General features: G+C 43.4%; 1 protein-coding gene across 1 annotated transcript; it reads right to left on the bottom strand.

Moving 5' to 3' along the window:
- Positions 1–3,602: 3,602 nt before the first annotated feature.
- On the bottom strand, positions 3,603–18,784 carry LOC130699882 (plexin-A2-like). The gene is given in 16 exon segments (XM_057521951.2): positions 3,603–5,176; positions 5,286–5,629; positions 5,632–7,411; positions 7,515–7,832; positions 7,925–8,575; positions 9,081–9,186; positions 9,269–9,699; positions 9,796–10,004; positions 11,529–11,691; positions 11,815–11,944; positions 12,053–12,153; positions 12,277–12,423; positions 13,703–13,888; positions 16,208–16,974; positions 17,068–17,544; positions 18,547–18,784. Coding segments are annotated over 15 exon segments (5,952 nt in total). The 5' UTR covers positions 17,450–17,544; positions 18,547–18,784; the 3' UTR covers positions 3,603–4,939.
- Positions 18,785–22,703: the final 3,919 nt, after the last annotated feature.

Here is a 22,703-nt window from a genome sequence, read left to right as displayed (position 1 = left end):
TCCAAGATATTTTGCAATAAGTCCTAAGCTTCGCGTGACATTTTAGTTGACAGCATGCTAATTATTTCGGAATTGTACCAGTTGGATATATCTACGACGTTGTCGAAAAGTTTGATCCAACGATCGAAGCGAACGGCGGGACTCCCCGAAAAATTTTGTAGTTGATTCAGCATGGTGATAGCTTCCCTGCCTTTTCGTTGTTCGGTTTTACGGTAAGTATTTGATGGTTATGCCATTTCTTGATTGTTCTGGGAAATCCGAGTGTGGGCCCTTGTTTCCTTGAATAACAGCTCTTGGTCTGTGATCTTCTTGGTGGGTGAGTGGTCACCGTGGTATCCCCAGGCGTTTGTATTTCCTTCGGTTGTCTGATAGTCCGCTCCCTTCGGATACGATGTTTATGTGTCGTTTTGGATTAGATGTTGAGCTCGGTTAGTATTAATCCCGATAGTTTAAGGGTTTTGTATTCCTTGTGGTGGGTAATAAACTGGGCGGTTTGTATTTGGATTCCGAGAAATTGAACTTTGGCCCTCACTGACGGCGGAAGAACTGTAACGCGGCTGAGGTTTAACAAGGGTTTGATCAATTGTTTGATTCTGGTAGAGAATAGCGTGATTGCTATCTGATGCTTTTTGTTCAGAGTCGTTGCAAGGGTTTCGAGTGGCTGTATAAGAGAGTGAGTTCCCTGGCGTGTCGCTTGCTTAGGGTTGGCTTGCTTCCGGAGCACTTTTGTGGATGTCTGCGCTGTTTGCGCGAATTGACCCGTTACTTTGATGAATTCGACGATTGATTTGATCTCGATTAAGGCAGCGGTCACAATGCACACAAAAGGGCTATCAGATCATTCGCTTGCTATTGCGCGGCTTTTTGGGCTTCCGCAAGTTTCGTCCTCCCTACGAGTTCGGTTAATTTGCGCAATAGGTCGGAAAAGTGAGGTGGAAGTGGGAAGTGGGAGTGTTGGTCGTAAATCTCCAGATATGCACGCTGAATGGCCTGTCGAAGAGAGTGGATTTGTTGTTCGGACGGGATTCCCTCTCATGTCGTTGTGATATAGCTGATTATTGCACTGGCTTGCGGATATGCTGGGCGTATACGTTGTTATTCCTGCCGAAGTAGATGGGCATATTGTTTGTGTAATGTCACGATCCTTGTCGCAATAGTCCACTTTTCCATACGTTGGTTTGGTCTTTAGGGGATATTGGATGATATCGTTCCTCTCTTCGTGTCCACCGATAGCGTTGTTGTGTTTGCTTAAGGCTGTAAGGATGTTATCGATATCCACGTACGGTACGAAAGGTATAGGACTGTTAATTGCTTCTGTGGTGGAGTTGAGCATGTGTGATTGAATATTTGCCGGTGGAGTGCTGGTATTTCGTGTTGCAATGTGCATGTGCCCTGAGAAGCGATCTACTAACTCGAAGAATGAATCGGAAGCCGTTGGAGAAAGATATGGAGTGTTAGGATTTTTGTTTGTTGCTAGTCCTCCGCTGACAGTTTCGTCCGCGTGATTGTCTACCAAATCGTAGTGCGGTATGATAGTTTCGTTATTTCCTTTGCTGATTTTCTTGACTAGTCGGTCGGTGATAGTTTCTTCTAGAGCCCAGTTATTTATCGGAACGTTTCTTTGTGTTTTTCCTGCTTCGTCAGTTACTAGACGGATTTTTGAGGTTTCGCTTATGCTACGTGATTTAAGAATAGAGGCGGTCTGTGTCGCCCGGACAATAGTGCTTAGTTCTGTAGCTATGGTTTCTAACTTTCTATCATAGTATACTCTCCGTTAGGAATTTCGCAACTTATTGTTAAATTAGACTGTTTTGTCGATTTTTTTGGTGAAAAGAAATAAGCAATTTTATCTACAACAGACACGTTTGTTCTATCGGTGTCTTGGACACGTATCCGCTTGGACCGTAAAATAGCATCGGGGTTATCTACTTGACTCAAGGGTACGTAATTGAGTGTAGGACGGGTAGATCTCTTTCGCAAGGGTAAGGGACTGAAGGTCATATAAGTGTCAGACTGAGTTAATTTTGTTGCAGAATTTGGATTATCAAAAACTTTCGTGAAAATGTCATCAGATTTGCCAGCTTTTTGGAAAAAGGTACGTTTTGTCTTAGGCTTAGCACCTGTATACAACGACATTATAAGTGAGTTCAAAAACTGCTGCCGCCAAATGTAAAGGAGGAAACGACGTTGTCATGCTGCCTCCAATACGGAAAAATAAAACTAAAAGCGGCGCTGCTACTCACAATTAGGGCTCGGCCCCGATCGTCTTTGATCGGGGCAAACCGCGGTTTTTCATTTTAAAATCGTCAAACCATCGGTTCGGTTTAGCCATTTTTGAGTGCGGTTTGGTTTTCGGTTTGCAACTGGGCAAAACCGGTTTGAACCGCCCTTAAATTTTTTTTTTTAATTTTGCTGAAATTACAAATAAAGTAATTATCACTAATTGTTGTGAGCGTAATGGCGGTCAGCAACTTGTTATAAATCAAATTTCCTATCAGACTTGTAGGCATCGCGATCGAAAATTGATCGATCTATCCGCCATCTAGCGACAAGCCTGTTACTGATGTATTGCCCTATGCAAACCGTAAATCCACGTTGCCAACCGTAAAACCATGGTGCAAACCGTGTAAAACCGCAGTGTAAACCTCAGTTCACACCGCGGGTACAAACTGCCTGTATAAACCATCAAACAACGGTTCGATCTGTTTGAAAACCGAACCACACCGGTTTGTCCTTAAAAAAAATAACCGCGCGGTTCGGCCAAAATCGTTCCCGATCGTCGCGGGGCCGCGCCCTAACCAGATCTATCTTAAGTATCAGAAGCCAGTATTAGTTCAGTGTTAAGCCGCTAGAGCACGAACATTGGTACGGATTCCGATGCCTACGATAGGAAAGACCACTGGACCGTAATATCAGACATTTTCCTATTTCTTAATTACCTTCTTTAACTTTATAGCCTTTCGTTTGTAAATGACCATGTTTGGCCTACTGGCTGAGTATTTTGCCTATCTCATTTTTTAACTGCAATTCAATGTTTAAAATCTCAGTCACAGTTGAACTTGTCATGTTTTTCCGACTATTGTCGCTGACTATGCCGCTAGTTTCGTGTTGCTAGTTGTGCGTACGTGACATTTCTCATTATATCTCCCACTTGAAATATTGTAATATTGTTTCTAGTCCGATTTTAAGTAACGGGATAGATAGCATTTACATTTACCCAAACGCTCACTATCCCCTAACAATAGAATGCACCACAAAAAGACGTTTCACTCTGAATTATTTAGGGATCGTCCCTTTTCCAGTTGGCTTATTCATTTTTCTTTGCCCACTTTGTCTTTCTTCACCTGTGTCCCCTTTTTATTAAAGCAATTACCTCGTCTATCACGTTACTGTTTTGTGTGCCAAGTTGAAGTCCCAATTCATAGCGCACTCGATAAAAATAAGAGAAAAGTCTTATCATTTATGAATAGATCCTCGTGTTATTGAGTGTCTCTCACGAGAGGTACAGTTGCGATGGAAACTACACAGCATTATTTTGATAAGAGAAAAGATAGCTTTTTAGTGAACAACATCCGGATTGCAAAAAAAAAAAGAATGAGTGGTGTTTTTGACGGACTTATGTATAAAGAATGCAATCAATGTCACTGTACACTTGTATACAAGAAAACAGGTGGTCGTCGCAATTCATCTGTACTTGAAAAACACGAGAAGGGAAAACAAGAGAACAAAAAAAAAAAATTAACATTCGTCGTCCTGTGTCCATACTGTCAAGTCATCGGCTTTTTTTTTTGTTTGTTTGTTTTTGTTTCAAATCGAATTTTGTCGAGGAATGCGGTCACAAATGAGTCGACCTCCAAGTTCCAACACGCGATCAAGTCATTCACACACTGTCACGATCGAGCGGATATCACCATTTTCGACCCGATCGCCAAACGAATAACGATTTCCCGGTTACGCAAATCAACGAATGAGCTCGATTGGACAGGCAGCATTAACAAACACATACACACACAAAAAAAATACATGTCAAAGGAATAAAGCGAAAATTTAAAAAAAAAAAAAAAAAAAAAAAACGCTGGCGGATGTGGTAATAATGAGACAAGATCACACGTACATTCGCAGTACACAGTCACATGTTTATATACAGCAAGCACGCTCGTAAATTTATTTGGAAAAAAAAAGGTAGGGGGTTGGGGGGAGAGGAGTGGGGTTGGAGAGGTTGAAAACATGATGAAATCCTGATGTGGTGAGGGGAAAACAAATTTTTTTTTTTTTTTTTTTTTAAACAAGATTTGTTGTGGGTACATCCCGCTGCACAGGAGAAAAAAAAAAAGAAATGAAAAGAAACAAAAGAAAAACGATGTTAAAAATTCTGTTTCAAAATGTTGTCATATGCGATTGAAGAAGACGAGTGAAGCGGGTGGAAAGACTTTGCTACTTGATTAGGATTGGTCCATAGAGTGGGGGGGGTGGAAGTGGTGGAGGGCGAGTGGGGAGGTAGGACGACACGAGAGGGAATGAATGAGGTGCCACGATCGAAGCCGAATAGATTTCCTGTGTCCACACCAAAAAAAAATTGAAACGGCTTTTCTTTTTGTTTATTGCCTATTTAAATAGCCACTTAAAAGAAGAATTTAAAAAAAAAAAAAAAAAAAAAAAAATGAGGGTGGGGTGAGGAGGAGGAAGTGGAGGATAGGGGCTAACAGAATATGACTCGAATGAACAGACGATATATGAATTTGTCCTTATTATTATTATTTTTTTTTTTGTTTTTCGTTTTTGTTTTGCGCATTTTTCGCTGCTCCGGCCAAGAAATTGTAATCAGAAATATATAAAGTATGTTGGACGTCAAGCGAAATGAAAGGAAAACAAAAAAAAACAAAAAAAAAACACACACACACACGAGTTTTGAGGTTTCGTACAGTTCTTTTTTTCAATTTCAAGGGCTGCCCATTTCAGCGGCCATGAGATTTCGCACTTGCTCCAGTCGATAAGCCAGTCGTTGCTTTTGCGAAAATTCGTCTTCCTCTAGTGCCATCATCAGCTGCTCATAGTAGCGATCGGCGTAGTTGTACAACTCCTGCAGGGCGCAATTGACGTTGAAGTCGACCGTGTGCTGGCGAGACTCTTCGGCAAGCATCGCGTTCATATCCTGATCGGAGATGGCCGCCATCGTCTGTTCATCGTAAATAATAAATAATTAGCAATTAGAGGGATGAAATTTATAATTCTTCTTCTTCTTCTTCTTCTTCAAAAAAAAAAAAAAAAAAAAAAAATAGCCTCACCTTGATGTCGGCGTAGTATCGCTCTACCCATTCCTTGTAAACGGGTATGTCTTTGGCGAAGAGGAGCTTGGAGCTGGGCGAGTCCTTGCCCAGTCGATGGTCGGAAGTTGAGCACGAATCCATAAATGTTTGAGCGACGACCGAGAGGCACGAGTCAACAATATTGGACTTGTGGACGTCAAAGACAAAGTTGGGATTCTTGATGAGATTGACCCAGAAGCGCAGAGGCAAACTGTTGGATTTCCACGTGTGGACCACCTCCGGATCCGTGATGCCGTGCTGCAGAGCCTGGTCGTCCAAAAAGTCAAACATGTACTTGATGGCCAGCGGCAGGGCGGATCCCTGTTGGCGATGCTGAAGATGGTCTCAAAGAGATCGTCCACGTATTTCTGCAGCGTTATCTTTGTGGAGAGGAGCCGCGTCAGGTAAATCTCGGAAACCATTTTATTGCCTCGTTGGTCGCCATCTTTGCGGTTGTTGTCGTGGTCGTGATGACGGACCAGATGCCACACTTTGACGCTGGGATCTTGGTCGCCACCGCGGTCGTGAGTCCCGTGGTTTCCTCCTCCGCCGCCGCCACCGCCACCGCCGTGGCTCCGATCGCCGTGGTGGTTCATGGGCGACGTAGCCCGGCTCATAGGCGGACTGGCCGAACTGAATTTCGACAAGTTGAGGTTGAGCGTCTCGTACTTGTGGTGGTAGTGGTGGTGGTGGTGGTGGTGGTGGCCCTTGTCGGCGGCGCCGCCGCGGTGCTGATCCGACAGGATCGACAGGTTGTACATGGACGACTGTTTGGGAATGAGCGTCAAGAGGGCGCCGTCCGGCACGCGGTAGTGAGCCAGCGTGTTGAGCTTCTTCCAGTCGCCCTCCACTTTGGAAGTAGAGTCCTCGTCGTAGAGCACCAGCCGGCCCGACGTGCCCGTCCGCCACTCGAGGTCGAGATCCTCTTTGCGGGGACGCTGGCTGTAAGGCGTCGAGCGGTAGATGGTGTCGAACGCCTTGTCTTTGACCTGGACGATCGTGTCGCAGTCGAGGACCTTGACGGGCGTGTCCGTGTTGTCCGTGTGGGCTTCGAGTCCGCTGACGTAGATCGTCTGCGGCGAAATCGAGACGTAGACGGTCATGATCTTGTACTCGATCGACTGGCGGATGAGCTTCTCTTCAGAGAGCGAGTAGCGGGCCTCGGACGTGACGCAGTCCACCGGTCCCTTGTCCACCTGGTGTTTGATGGCGCGGAAGAGGAGGTAGAGCGGCTCGCCGGCGCACTCGCGCAGGAACTTGTAGAGCAAAAAGGTGAACCAGGCAGAGAGCATCTTCTCGGCCACCGACTCGGTGCGACGCAGCAGCAACTTGGGGTGGCTCTTGCCCTCCATGCACTTCTCAATCAGCTCGGCCAGCAGCGTCTTCAAAATGTCGGTGCAATACTCCATTTTGCTCTGGAGCGTCACCATGATGAGCGAGGCGACATTGACGCGGTCGCGCATGTAGAAATAGCGGTTGCTCTCCAGCGTGCGGATAAAGAGGAGGAGGAATGTCTTGTTCATCAAAAGCTGGCCAAAGAGACGCAGCGGCTTGTCCTTGCGCAGCAGCTCCGGCCGTTCCCATTGCAAGAGCGTGTGCTCCTCCATCGAGGGGAAAAGGATCTTCATGGCGTAGGTGCGGTAGTCGAGGAAAGGGATGCCGCCAGATGTCAGGTCCGACGTCAGGTCCGTCATTTCCGTTTGGAGCTCGGCGAAGGCCTCTTTGCACTCGGCGGCCACCTGCAGTTCCAGCGTGTCCATGTGCTCCTGCATGCTCTTGAGGACGCGCGAGCTCTCGGTCGACTTGCGACGGTAGGCGATGACGACGCAGATGAAGACAAAGACCAAAACGCCGCAGCCGATCGTGACGCCGATGATGACAGACTTGGGTAGCTGGCCCTCGCCGCTGTTGGGCGAATCGTAGCTCAACTTGCCGATGACGTAACGGAGGCTCCGGCCGACAACGACCACAACCTCGGGCGCGTCGTTAGGGTTGGATCCGGCGGCTGGCGGTTGGGCTGGAGGAGGACGACACGTCAACTGATTCCTGGAGAGCGACGTCACGTTGCACGGCGCCGTTCCAATCGATACCTCCACGTCGTTCTCCTAAAAAAAATTCGTTCCAAATCCATTTTAAACAATTGTTCCAGTGCAAAAAAAAAAAAAAAAAAAAAAAAAAAAAAAAAAAAGTGTGGAAGTTTTTGCGTACCTGACAGGCTCGATCCAAGTTGATGCCGTTGATGGTCAAATAGTCGCTCTTGTAATACTTGATTTCTTCGTCAAATTTCTCGTAAACGGGATCCGGGTAGAGTTCGAACTTGTAGTACCTGGGCGAGTGCGATAAGTTGCGTACCGTCCGCACATCATCCATCAAAAATCCATAGTCGAGTAAAAGTGGCTCCTCGGGCGATATCTGCTGGCCGAGGACGGGCACCGAAGGAGACCGGCACTCCATCCTCTGATTGGACAGCACCTGGCAACTACTCGAGTGGACCACGTCTCGATAGCGGACAAACATCTTGGGTTCCTATTTGTGATCGCCGTCAAGCAGAACGAAAAATCAATATTAATAACGAATGACAATTTAATTATAATAGAGGACAACATTATCCTTTTCACCTGAATGTATTCCAAATTGTTGCCGGCGACCGAGATGATGATGCCGCCTGCGGGGATGCCTTTGGGCACCTTGACTTGGCTAACGACGCCCGATTCGGCGTACTCGATCGTCGGATCTTCGACGTATTGGTACATTTGTCGAGTGTAGCGGCGGACTCCACGGTCGAACGACATGTGCAGCTCTCCGCTACGGAGCCGATTCGAGGCGCTTGTCCGGCAGATGGCATGAGTGGCGTTGGTGCTGACAATGGCGCAGGCCAGTGCCGGATCGATGACGGCCTGGATGGAACTGCCGGCGTTCATGAACTGTCCTCGAATCGTCAATTGAGTGCCGCCAGAGAGCGGGCCGCGGCTCGGATGGATCGATTCGATGATTGGATTGACAAATTCGTAATAGTCGGCCGATTCGCCTTTAAAATTGGAGACGCGGACGATGACGGGCCCTCGCCGAGATTCGCTCGTTTTGGGGCTGTCCACCAGGCAGACGATCCGTCGCGTTTGGACGTAGAGCTCTTCGTAGGGGTGGCACGGCATGCCGGCCACTGTGATTCCGGCGGCAATGTCGCTAAACGTCTTGCCCAGATTGACACCCTCGATCGTCACGTTGGTTCCGCCTTCCCACGGGCCCAGTCGCGGGTCGAACCATTTCACCTGTCGAAATTCAACAAAAAAAAAAAAAATAATAATGATTAGTCTTCTTGTTTCTTATTCAAATTTTTTTTTTTTTTTTTTTTTTTTTTTTTTTTTTTTTTTTTTTTTTTTTTTTTTTTTTTTTTTTGTGTGTGTGTGTTTTAACAAATAGGAGGAGAAGAAGAAGAAACAAATGAAAAACGGGTTAGGACAAAAACTTTCACTCTGATTACGTCAAGATTGAAAAATAGAGAAAGCGCCATATGGGTATTGTCTCTCTCTCTCTCTCTCTCGTCACACACAAAAGAGAACGTGAAATTGATTGATTTTTTTTTTTGTTTTTTTTTGTTGTTGGTTCCTTTTTTGGAAGCAATGACCAAACGTTAAAGAGAGAAGAAAAAAAAAAAAAAAAAAGGAGAAAGTTGCCAAACCAGATCTCTCTCTCTCTCTCTCTCTCTTTGCTAAAGATTTTGGAAAAATTCTGGATTTTCAAAACAGAAAAAAAAAAAAAAAAACATAAACAAACCTCAGGGTTTGGACAGATTTGGTCTCGATCCAACCAAGGCGCTCCCGTCGCCACCGAAACTGATCCGCCGATTCCACTACGATCGCACTGTTCCCTCACTTCGCACCTAATCAAAAAAAAAAAAATCCAAAAATGAAGAAAATCAATTTTGGTCAACGCCCATCTGACTGCGAGACAGAACAACGAACTTGTCGGACGTCTGACACCATCCGCAGAGGTATTTGTCAGCGAGGGCGAGGCAGAGTCCGCAATTGTCGGCCATTTCTCTGCAGCGATAGATGAGGACGTGGACGTTGTCGGGATTGTCCAGGGGTTTGGATCCGCCCCAGATGACGGCGAACGTGGCCGTGATGTTGGGCGCCCGCGACGAATACGTAAACTCCATGTCGTCGCAGTAAATGATGTCGCCGAGGAGCTGGGCCGGAACGTCCGTCACCCGTCCCTCGATGTTGAACTGACAGACGAAATTGGTCTGCGCGATAAACTGGGCAATATTCTCCACTTTGACCTTGATACTCTTCTTGTCGCCGTGAGACACGAGAATCTCCGTAGAAACGCTGGCCGTCGCGTTGATTCGCGGACAGAATCCCGGTCCACTGCGGATGCTCGGCCCGATCCTCTGCAAAAAAAAATGTGCATTTTTTTTTTTTTTTTTTTTTTAATTAAAGCAATTTTTTAAAGGGAAAAAAAAAAAAAAAAAAAAGATGCGACTTACGTTGACGCCGCTGACGAGAATGTCGTTGCGGCAATTTTCGGCCGTGTCGTGGGTGCATCGATGTCCGTCCACGCACCAATCGCACGGAAATGGCGAAGAGACGCATTCCGTGCACGAAGTGTAGGTGGCGCAGTCGAAAAATGTGAAATTAGTGGCCACGAAATCAGGGCCCGTCGTCGTCCTCACCGACAATTTGGCCGTGAAATGATCTGTGTGTTGAAATCAAAAAAAAAATAAAAGAACAAAATTTCCTTAATTTTTTTTTTATAGCCAATGATTGAACAGTCACGTCCTATCAAGCTCGTGATCGCGAAAACGATCCACGAAGCCAATCTTTTTTTTTTCTTTTCTTTTTAGGGGGTGGGCAAATTTCAGGTGAGACGAAGGGAAAAAAAAAAAAAAATTTCTTTTCCCTTTTGATGTGTCGTCTTTCAATTTTTTTTTTCTTGGCGGAGGTAAAGTAGCCAGATAAGAAAGAAAGAAAGAAAAAGAAAGAAAAAAGGTACAAGATGAATCACGCTTCACAGTCGGAAGCACCTCTGTGTATGTGTTCTGTGTACGGAGGGGGGATCGATACGGGGGGACTGTAACTGCCTCGGCCCTACACCCCCCCCACCCCCACAAAAAAAAAAGGCCGGTAAAGAAAATAGAAAAAATCGAATAACTCAATTTCCTAAATGGTCCTAACGTTGATCATCGACCAAATCCTATTTATGTAGTCCCCCCCCTCCTCCTCCTCCTCTCCCTCTGAGCTTGCAACCCCCTCAATGCAAACGTGGCGGGCGACTTGAACGCTCATGCATAAATAATACAATCATTAAAAATTGGGGGGGGGGGGGGGGGGGGGGGGGGGGGGTAGAGAAAGAGAAAAAAAAAAAAAAAAAAAAAAAGGCGGTGGAGGGTGAAGTCGATTTTCGTTCTCATCAAACGAACTTGTCGCCGTTGAGCAAAAGTTTTTATTATTTTTTTTTTTCCTATCCCGCGCTTAGTTTTCGCTCGAATTGATTTGATCAAGTTAGTTGAGACGGACTGCGACCCATCTTCAATACTAATGAGTATCATCCCTTTTTCTTTTTTTCAAACGGACAGAACAGAAGCCCCTGCAAGGAAAGATTTTGTTTAAAAAAAAAAATTTTAAAAAAAACGTGTTCAAGATGATCTCTATTGATTTTTTTTTTTTTTTTTTTTTCATGTGTGTGTTGTTTTCTATGATTTCGCTCCTAATTCTTCAAGTTCAACATTGGCAAACATGAAAAGTACAAAGTCTACCGACTGCCAAGTAGAAACCAGAGCTCTCTCTCTCTCTCTCACACACACACACACACACCGAGAACCCGGAGGCCCCCAACTTATCGATCACGAGCCCCACCCTCCGCACTGCGATCGTTTCTGTATTTTTCGATGCTAGACGGGGAGGAAGACGAAAGGAGAGGGAAGCGGGGTGGATTCCGAGAGAAAGGAGACACGTGTGAAGCTTGCAAAGAGAGTGAAAGGCGAGATTTGAAGTGGGGGAGAAGGAGAGAGAGAGAGAGAGAGAGACGGGAGGCAACAGCTGCAACGACAGTAGCCAAAGGTTCCACGCTCATCAACCGGAAAAAAGGGCAAACGAAAAATAAAATAAAAAAATTAAGTGAAGCAAAGTGGAAAATGAACAATAAGGCCATCTAGCGTGAAAAACGCACTGGGAACAAAAAAATTAATTAAAAAAAAAAAAAAAAAAATGACTCTCTCACGTTGTCCAATCGGATTGGCCGGTATGTGATCGGTGCGAGGTGTTGTACAGCTGACGCCATTGGCCGTCCTTGTCGCGTTCGTCAACAGCGTCTTGCCAAATGCTGAAAAGGCGCACTGGAGCTGGCCCGAAAACTTTGGTAGATTGTCAATCACCAACGAGAGCTGCCCATTCAACAGTTAAAAGGCAAAAAAAAAAAAATATATATATATATATATAAATGTACAAACAAAGAAAATAGGCGGACCATTTGTTTAAAAAAAAAAAAGAAAGATGGTACGACGTACCGTGCGAGCTGTGGTCCGTTGGATCTGGTTGGGCGTGACGGAAGTGATGGTGGTGCACCTTCCGCTCTTGTAAGAAATCCAGTAGAGCGGATCCTTGGCCGCATCTTGACAATCGCTTCGCAAACTGCACCTGCACACCCAAGACACAATAAAAAGAAAAAAAAAAAAAAGGCAAAACATTAGCCAAATACAGCGGAAGGGTCGTGTTTCCTGGTATAACGGGGCAGACGGTTTTTACTTGTTTTCCAGGGAACACCATCCGCAATAGGGGTCGCGGGCTCCGAGGCATTCGCCGCACGTCTTGTACACGCCGCAATCCTGGACGCGAACTTTGGTCACCTTTAAAAAAATACGAAAACAAAATGTCAGGCCAACGTTTGTTTTTTGTTTTGTTTTTTTTTGTTTTTTTTGATCCATTTGGCAAATTGCAAATGAACGTGCAAAGTGTATTGATTTTAGTACTTTGCGTTCCGTCATGGCGTAGAGATGCATCCGCTGCGGATCAAAGACCAGATCGGATGAAACGCGGCTTCCTTCGTCCACGGTAATGTCACCGTACTCGAAGGCTCCTCGACCTCCGCCGTCTCCTTTGACATTTCCCACCACCATCTATAAGACAAACAAAAAAAAAAAAAAAAATCAAGTCGTCGTTTTATTATTTTTAGATGAAAATTGACTTCTTTCTTTTTATTTTTTTTTTTTTGCATCCAAAATCCAATTTTTTTTTTTTGGTCATTGCTCAACGAGGTGCGCTTTCTCCCTCCCCTCCCCCTGTGCGAACACCTTAAAAATCATTTTCCGGACGATGATTTCCATTAAAAGACGTTCACAAAAAGAAGAAACCCAATCGACTTTGCAATTGTTTTTCGCTACATCGATTCGATTGTGGAACTTGGAATTTTAAAAGAAAAGGCAGGTGTTTTCCCAATTGGGGGGGGGGGGGGGGGGGGGGGGAAATAAATAAATAAATAAATACTAGGAAATGGATATTGTTCTTCAAACAATTCGCCCAATGGGCAAAACGATAAAAAAAAAAAATAAAAAGTATCGTTTTTTTTTTTTTTTTTTTTTTTTTACGATGTGTCGTTATCACGTTGCTGGAACGCACCGGGAATCGTTTTCTTTCCTTTCTCCCCCCTCCCCCAACAGTAAATTTTTTCTTTTTTTGCATATTTAATATAACACAGAATTTGATGTTAAAAAAAAAAAATCAAGATCAATTTACCCGCCCTAAATGTTCATTTGCGTATGAAAAAAAAAACAAAACTGTCAGATAAATAATGTAACAAGAGATTGAAAGGCTGGCCAGCATGCCATTTCACGCAAAGAAAACGGAAAAAAAAAAAACTGGAACGTAACAACCAACGATTGGCTTCTGTTTTCTCTCGTCTCACGCTTCTGACCTGTTCACAACCTTTGAACGAATTGACAAACTAACAAGAGAAAAAGCTCGAGGGCGTGATCATCAGCTTTCACCTCTCGTGAATCATTTTCTTGTTCTTGTGTCAAGTCAGTGAACTCCTCTCTTTTTTCTCTTCCTCTAGTTCCAGGCCCCAGAGCGAGAAAAATCGGAATTCATAAAGACCTCTAACCTCGAGAAGGTAAACATGAAAATAGACACATTTCTTTTTTTTTTTCGTTCCCCCCCTAAAAAAAAAAAAAAAAAAAAAAAACTGCCAAAGGAAAAAAAAAAAAAAAAACCATTAAGAAAACAAAAGAACGGCGGGGGGTGCATGGCAGGAAGTCACACGGAGACAGTTCAAATAGAAAAGGCAAAAAAAAAATAAATAAAAATAAAACACATGTTCCCAAATAATAAAGGAAAAAAGAAAAAGGAAAAAGAAAGAGAAAAGGTAAATAGAAATAGAAAAGAAAAAGAGATTTTTACCTTTTTCAAATGTCCTTTGGACGTGCCGAGAAAGACGACGGTGAAATCGCCCGTGGATGTGGCTACTACGGCCGTCAACAGGACTTCGTTCCATGTGAAGACGGCCGTCTCAAACACGGGTTCGTCACCGCCCAACGGAGTGTTGACATCCAAACCGCAAAAATCTTCTCCGATTGTTTGCAATTTCTACAAAAAAAATAAATAAATACAATAAATAAAACAGACACAAAAACATTTTTTTTTTTTTTAAATAAATGATTCAAGTTTTTTTTTTTTTTCTTCAAGTTCGAGATCAACGTCGGTTCTAATGAGCTATCGAATATTCAAAAAACGATAAAGAAACTCGTGAGGGTCCAACCATTTAAGCCAATTTACGATTGGCAATGGCGGATACTTTGATTTTCATCAAACGATGACGACTTTCTTTTCAAATTTTCATTATCGGATTTCATCATCAAAGGAGGGACGATGGCAGACAACCAAGAGTCTCTCGTTTTATTTTATTTAAAAAAAAAAGAAGATAAAACACGCGATGCGATAGGGAAAAAGTGAACCATCCAGTGGAACGACATCGTCATCCGGTTTTGTTTCGTTTTTGTTTTGTTTTTCAAAGGTGTACGTGTTGCGGTGCAACTTGGAAAAAAAAAAATGATGGTCGGTGAAAGAAAAAACGAGTCTTGCGCGACGATATACCGCAAAAGACAATGACCATCTGGCAACGTGTTCACGGGGGGGAGGGGGGAGCAAAAATAATAATAATAATAAAAACGTGGAAAACGTTCAATCTCAAGTTACTACCGGATTTGTCTTCCGGTTTCTTGTGAGAGGGAAAGGCGAGAGTTTCAATCAATAACACACCCACCCCCCCCTCCTCGCTTGTAGTCCTGGCGCTGAAACTGTTGATTGGCTTGTAAAAAAAAAAAAAAACTGGGGAAGGCCTTATCGTTGTTCATCCAACTGTAGGAATCAGTCAAGCGAATGAAACAAATTCCGGTTTCTCCTGTTCCGATTGTTTTGTTTTCGCACAGCGTACGCCAAAGGCACAGAGAGAGAGAGAGAGAGAGAGAAAAAGGAAAACAGGGGGGTCGATGTAGGCCACTCGATCGTGACTGACCGAAATAAACTCGATCACGAATGGCGCCTCTCCAAAATGAAAAAAAAAGGTCTGACATTTTCGTTAAAAGAGGCCCTTGAAAAAAAAAAAAAATCATTGCAAAATAGAAGAAGTTTGGGTTTGTGTCACCTGTTTTGTTTAAACGTTTCAGTTGGGTTACGATGTGTGGCACCGTCAACATCCGACCTTCTATAACGAGATTCGTAGGAAACAAATCGCATTTGAAGGTGTGCCCCCAGTCCAATGTGAATAACGACTCGAAAACTTAATTACAAGCCACGAAAAATAAAAAAAAAAAAAAAGCCATAAAAAAGAAAATGGTTTCAAAGCGTCTTCTTCTCGCCCAGCAGCTCCCAACGGCTTGTTCAAGACGCACAACATTTCACCCCTCTCTCTCTCCTTTTTCCATGTCACCTCCTCCCATTTTTTTGTTTTGTTTCTCCATCTTTATTTTATTCCCAAGAAGAAGAAAAAGGGCGAAAAAAAAAAAAAAATCTTTCAACACCAGAGGGGTCTGCCTGCCTCGTCTAATGATGGAATAAAAATCGATATAGAAAAAAACTGGCAAGGTCGTTTTTTTTTTTTTTCTTTCTTTCTTCGTCTAAATTGACAATAGCTGTGCGATAAAAACATTTTCTCGATCCACCGATATCTTCTTTTTTTTTTTTCGAAATATTTCTCCGGGTGATCCGGTTCGTGGTGATAGCTTTTGTGGTGTGTGTGTGTGTATGTGTGTGTGTAGCAAACGGCAAGAGATGAAATACAAAGTTCACTTCGTTTCTCATGTTGTTGTGGTTGTACGTGTGTCTCTCTCGGTTGGGGTTTGTCTAGTCATAAAAGGCGTACTACACTGCAATAGCCGCAGGGCATCACATGTTACCTCCCCTTTTTTTTTTTTTTTTTTCTTAAGGAATTCTTCTTCTCTCTCTTTTTCTCTTTTTATTTCGTTTTTTTTTTTTTTTTTCCATCGAAAGAAAATGACCGGGGTCATCCGAGCCGCAGGCTGGAGGGGAGGGAAACAACACACACACACACAAAAGTCCTCCTATTTTTCCACCATTTTCACGGGCTTCAACGCCATTGTTGCCTCTACACACACACACACACTCTAGTTGACGAACGCGCTCGACCTTGAGCGAGAAAGAAATTAAAAAAAAAAAAAAAAAACTGTCTCTTTTTTTTTCTACTTTTGGTCTTCTCCGACTACGAAAAAAAAGAAAAAGAAAAGAAAGACATGACACGGTTTCGACTTGAAATCGAATCCTTGGAAATTAAAAGTAACGGGGTAAGGTGGGCGGGGAAGGCAAAATAAATCAAAGAACGCGTTTTGCATATGTAATGAAAAACAAGGACGTCTCTTTTTTCCCCTATTGAGTGCGCAGAGATCTTACCGTGTGAACGCAGGGTAGACTGGGCGAGATAAAGTCCAATCCGCGATGTCCTTCTCCGCTAAAACACTTTTGAATGTTGTGCATAAACTTGCGCCGGATGGATTTGAGCGAGTAGACGCAGAGAGCGGATCGGGCGGCAGGGCGATTACTCATTTCGCCTCCTTCGGCCGGATCCGATTGGGCAAAAACGGCGTAGAGGACGTCGTCCTGTGCCCTAATGCCCAATTCGGCGGCCAAATCCGATCCGGGCTTGTCGACGTAGGCGGCTTGCACCAAATTGTATCTAGTGCCGTTGTCGGCCACACACTCTAGCGGCACTTCCGTGTAAGAGTAATAGTCGCGGTCGTCTTGGCAGACGCGGACCAACTTGGAGATGTACGGCGAATTGTTGGTCGATTCTTTCATCTGCGTCGTCAGGAAATAGGAGAATCCCTCCGAGGAGAAGCCGTAAACGTAGTGGATGGGGTAGCGGTCGCGACTCAGCGAATTGACCGAAATCCTCGTCCCCGTCGTCACCTCCATCTTGGCGATTTGGAACATTTCGTGACGGGCCAGAGAACGCGACGACACGGCCGGCACTTCCGATCGGTAAGGGGAATTGCCCGTGTACGTCACGCCGACGTAGAGGACGTGCGTACTGGGCGGATTCGGCGGTCCCGGAGCGATGAAAACCACCGTCGTCGCTGTGGAATTGTTGGCCACGACCGGCTCCCTGACTTCCATCAGTTCCTCGCTGATGTTTTTCAGATTTCTCACACTGCAAATGCCTTTTCATTTTGATTTGATTGAAAAGAAAAAAAAAAAAAATGTGTTGAATGAGTTTGAAAAAGAAGGGGGAATGAAATCAAATTGAAATTTACCTTGGTAGAGAGTGCCGCAGGCAATGAGCCTCGTGTCCGTGTAATCGATGACGAGGGCTTTATTGACATTGTCCGTTAGCCTTTTGACGACCGAGCCGAGGCAGTCGACGGCCGGGCATTCGGGACTGTCTTCCCTGGGGCCCGTCTCGACAGTCACCTGACGCTCCAGTTCCGGCGAGAGCTGGTAGAGCCGGTTGACACCGCCGACGTAGACCAGTGCGCTGTGCTTGTCCACGACCAGATGCTGCAGACGATGACCGCCATTGCCTTCGTTAAATGTGTTCACGATCGGACCGGCCGATACGAGACAAAGACTCGTCAACACCAACAGCGGCCAGCAGATGGAAAACCAATCTCCAAACTGATGTTTCGCACTCGCCATTTTTGATTGCACACCACTTTTGTAACGTGTCTCTCTCTCTCTCTCTCTCTTCGTTTTTATTTCCGTACAGACGAACGAGTCATCACAGCACCAATCTAAAAAAAAAAATAATAAAAATCACCATCGTTTTTTTTTAATCGAATTCAATAAAGAAAGAAAAAATGACATTAAAGGTGGGCGTAAAGTGATTAGAAAAACTAAAGTTTTTTTGTTTTTTTAAGATTTTATGGTTTCTTAACTTGTCCGTAAATAGACTAATACAGCTAAGGTTTCGTGACGTCATTTGATACGAACAATCTTTTTATTATTTTAAAGAGGGCGTCCTTTTTTTTTTTTTTTTTTTTTTTAAGAAAGAAAAAAAAAACAGGTATTTTAAAAGAAGAAAGAAAAAAGATTCTGTGCTGCCCTTTTTTTCCCCACCACTTTTGCTATTCTCAGATTTTTTAGTTTTTTGTTGACATCGTCGTCGTGTCTGGACTCGCCCTGTCCTCTCCCAAAATCCCTCCTTATGTACTAAACCATCACCCACTACCACCATCTTGTTTCTTTCTTTCGTGCCCGGTAGCTGGAAACCGTGTTTCTCTCGTTGGCTGGTCGTTAAAAAAAGAATATATATATATATATAAATATATAAATTGACTTGAAAATTGTTATGTGGTGGTAGAAGAAGGGGAGAGAAAGGCGAACTTGCTCGAGGGGGCTAAAAAGGGAGAATCGATAGTGCACGAATCGATCGAGGATAAAAGAAAGAAAACAAAAAACAAAAAAACAAAGAAGAAACATGTCCAGCTGCGTGAAGAAGAAAAAAACTGAATCATTGCAACTCGGTGTGTGCTGAAAATGAAGCCGAAGAGAATTCAATCTGGGCGAGAACGCACAGTTGCCACACATACACACACAGACTCGCAGACACACACACACACACACAATGGAATGCTGCTTGCTGCTGCTGCTGCCCTCCCTCCTTGGACGCTCTAGGCTTTTGACAACCCATCCCCCACACACACACACACACACAACACGAAGGGGATGAAAAGAAAATGAGGGAAAAAAAAAGAGATGAAACAAGAAAATGGCATCAATTCCAGTGGGTTCACCTTTGAAACACGAGACGAAAGAAAATGGGCAACGTAAGAAATATGGCTGCCTTCAATGATGAGTAAAGCGAAAAATTTGTGTGGGCAGAACAAAAACAGAGTTTTCTCTTCTTCTCACGACCAAAAAAAAACTATACACACACTACTACACATCTAGACACACACACACTCACACACACAAGTCGCTTGGGAGGTGACGCTATGCGCTTCACTCTCTAACCTAACGGGCACTAACAGCAACTGAGTCACGAGCTTCGAATCCGATGCCTTAGCAGCAGCAAAAGCCTTGCGGCTATTCGACGCCCCTCTTTCCCCAACAAATTCATCCGCTCCCTCTGATCCGACCGCCATCCAGCGTTCGACAATCCAACTGTTTCTGGATTCAATTCAACTACAATGTTTTTAGTTATTTTTCTTTCTTTATTGGAATAGGAAAAAAAAAAAATGGTTTCACCACGCGGGTTTATACAAATCAGCTGGAAAAATATGTCAAAAAATTTCAATTCGATCCCGATTGACATGATGACGGTCGTCATTTTTTTTATTTTTTTTTCGACAGATTTCCCCGGATTATACTTATTCATCCCTTCAATGAGGTAAGGGGGGTGAGGCAGGAAAGAAGACGTTTGATTGACGTGATGCCAATTGTATGCTGGGTGCAACTGCCGACATAACTGGAAAAAAAATAAATATTTCAGAAAATACGGAGCGGCTTTGAATGCAACCCAGATGATTTGCCTATTCTTCTCGTTTCGTCACTCTAATGATAACAACGTCAGTTAGTTTCCCATTACTACCGTTTTATTGATCAAGCTCTTTACTCTCTCTCTCTCCCTCTCGCCCACATTTCTCTCTTTCTCTAATCGACATGTAATTCCCAGTTTTGAACAAAAAAAATATTAAAGAAACATGGGGGAAAAAAAAAAAAAAATAAAAGCGGTTGCCATTTGGGGGTAGCAAAAGGTCAAACACGAGGGAATCGGAATCCCGCGATATACAGTCCGACCAAAAGAAGAGGAAGGGGGGAGGGAGGAAGGCCTATCCGTTTCAATTAGATGGTAGATCTTTTTTTGTTTGTTTTTTTTAACGTTCACCGCACACGCAATCTAATATCAAAGTTTACAACCCCCTGCCAACAATCTAAACCTCTCGTTGATGGTTTGCTTATTTTTTTTTTCCTGTGTGTGTGATTTGTCTTTGGGAAATCAGCATTTCGCCGCAATCTATCGTCTAAGGTAATAAAAAGAGCCGTTTTTCTGTAAAGCGATTTCATCAATGTGAAACGCGAAAAAAAAAAAAAGAAAAAGAAAAAAGAAAGAAATAACGTAAGCATTTTTACAACGAGTTATGCCTCGTATGCAAATGAAACGCTGCGGGGACCGGTTCGTTTTTCACGTTGGTCATCATCGCCAGTTTGACCTGAGCCAAACGATTTCTTTTATCCACATTTCAAAACAGACAAACTATCTCAAATATGTTTGTAAAGACGCGCGGACTAATGCAACAGTCGGTGATGCAATGCGCACGGGCGATAGCGTCACTAACCAAATCAAAATCATTTCCTTTTTTTTTTTTTTTTTTTCCTGTTAAAATAAAGAGCATTTAAAAAAAAAAAAAAATCCCGTACTATTTAAAAAAAAACCGCAATGCGGGTTTGCCTTTTTTTCCCGGAAATCTTTCCGATTGCTTATATTGCAATGGTCTGTGTGTGTGTACAGTTCAGAACAGTAGACACACACACGGTACGTAGAGGTTTTACGTATATGCATTATTCGACAAGTTTTTTTCAAACCCCCCTTCTTTCTCCAACGCTAATCAATACGCACACAGCGCTTGTATGGTGTAGCGTATATAGACTGTTATACTGTCTACATGTGTATAACGCTGGCCCTGGCTATGGATGCAAGGATTATTCCGTCCTCTTACGTGGGGGGGGGGGGGGGGGCCATGGCGTCGGTTTTCACATCTTCCATCCTTTCGCTCTTTTTTTTTTTCTGTTCCTTCAATCTCTCCTCCTTTTATTTATTTCTTGTTCCCCCCCCCCCCGTTTTTTTTATTTTTTATTCGATCCAAGGCTCCGACCTCGAGCGAAAATCCATACACACAGAGCATCTCTTGCCATTGAAGAAAAGAGAGAGAGAGAGAGAAAAAAAAGTCTTGTTTCCTTTCTTTTTTCGATCCCTTTCGTTCAATCCCGAACGAAATAAAGCTCCGGGTCTCCGAACAACAAATCCCCCTGTTTTTCCGCCAATAAAAATGCTTCGGTTAAGTAAAAAAAAAAAAATGTATAAATGCACGTCATTGCTGCCAATAGCAAACAAAAAAAAACAACATAGAAATAGAACAGGAGGCAAGAAGAAAAACAAGTCCAAAGATGTTGCTGTTAGACTAACAGAAAAACACAATAGACACACATGAGAAGATGATCAGACCTTGTTTTTGCCTTATATACCGGAGGATACAGTTGGTGGCATCTTACCTGTTCCCCGGTATGGGGCAAATCAAACAAAAACTGGAACAAAAAGATTTTGTTTTTAAATTTAAATTATTTGTTTTTGCCTTTTTTCTTTTCTTTCCTGAGAAAAGAATGACATCATAAAGAATTACAGCAACGCCTTGACTGTTGGCCTTGTTTGCTGATACGCAAATGACTTCACGATGACGTGCGCAATTTCGTTTCTTTTTTCTTCTTCCACGGATACCGTAGTCATTTCGATTTAATTTCTTTTTTTTCTTTTTTGCTCTCCCTCCCCCCTTCGTTTTAAAATGATTTTTTTGTTTGTTTTGTTTTGTGTACGTGTTAAGGCATTCTCACCTGTCGATAAACCTTTTGCCCTTTTTAGTTTTTTTTTGTTTTAATCGTTTCCTCTCTGTTCGCACGGTTTGCGTATGCGCGCAGTACTCAACCAAAAGTGCGAACTAAATTTCACAAAGGGTTTCCCTCATTTATTCAAAAACAAAACTCAATTCTTTCTCGGATTCTTTGAGAGAGAAAAAAAGAATCCCCACTCTAAGAAATAAAAATCTCATCAAAAATGAGTATAGACGCACTTTGATGCTGACCCTCGTCGATGCTCGGCCGGAAGTAATGACTTTTGCAGCAGCGTGCAGTTGTTCAGGTGCACACACACACACACATACACACAAAATGCCGAATGATTCATATATAAGGAAACGGGTATAGCGCAAGACTATACATCAGTTATTTGAGAGTGTGCGTGTAGATTGCGCCTATGGGCTCCGGCACAGCTTCTGTACACATTAGGGGGTTCATTATTTATCAATGATGGTACCATACAGTGCCCTCCTCCCCTCTCTTCCGCCAGCTATACATACATAATGTTCATCGCTTCAGATATATGTGTAACACTAATGGCACACACACACACACATTGAGAGGAATCTAAAGGATTCGGCCAATCAAAAAAAAAGATTTTTCTATTTTTGAAATGTAGTGGTTGTAATGGCGCCAACGATTGATTAATAGCCGACTGCTGTCCTAATAGACATACGAGTTCTAACGTAGACAAAAAAAAAATTAAATTAAAATAATAATAATAAGCTTTTTTTTTGTTTTGTCTTGGTCAGATGGTACAGAACTAATTTAGTGGCGGGGAGATGGAGGATAGCGTTTTTATATACAGATGCATTTTCTCTGCCATTCCTCGTGTAAGATGGTTGAAAATTAAGGAAAGCCTACTCCTTAATTAAGTTATAGAAAAGCGAAAGAATAAAAAATGTTCGAGCCAAAGTATTAGATGTTTCTGTCTGTTAGCTCTTTTTGGTCAGCATCGACTTGGTTCTCTCTCTCTCTCTCACATACCTCTTGTCTCACTCTCTCTGTCTCTACACCCAAACGCACATGAGCAACATAAAAGAGAATTCCAATCGTGCTGTCTCTAGATCACCTTTCATGTCGCAACTGTTTCTAAGATCTGGCCTCTTAACTTCTTTCTCGCACCGTCTGGCTTCGACTTGCAATCCAATTTCCTCCGTTGCTGCCTCCCTTGTAAGACATGTACACTATGTAACTGCGTCCACACACACACATGTGTGTGTAGAAGTCGACCCCTTTCTTTCTTAATATAAAACGCCAACTCTGTATATACAGGACTGTCAAGTGTGCAGACTAGCGTTATGGACATAGAGGAGCAGTT

The sequence above is a fragment of the Daphnia carinata genome, chromosome 5, assembly GCF_022539665.2.
Source record: "Daphnia carinata strain CSIRO-1 chromosome 5, CSIRO_AGI_Dcar_HiC_V3, whole genome shotgun sequence".
NCBI lineage: Eukaryota > Metazoa > Arthropoda > Branchiopoda > Diplostraca > Daphniidae > Daphnia > Daphnia carinata.
Note: the sequence above shows the minus strand (reverse complement) of the source record. Positions and strands in the feature narration are given on the sequence as shown.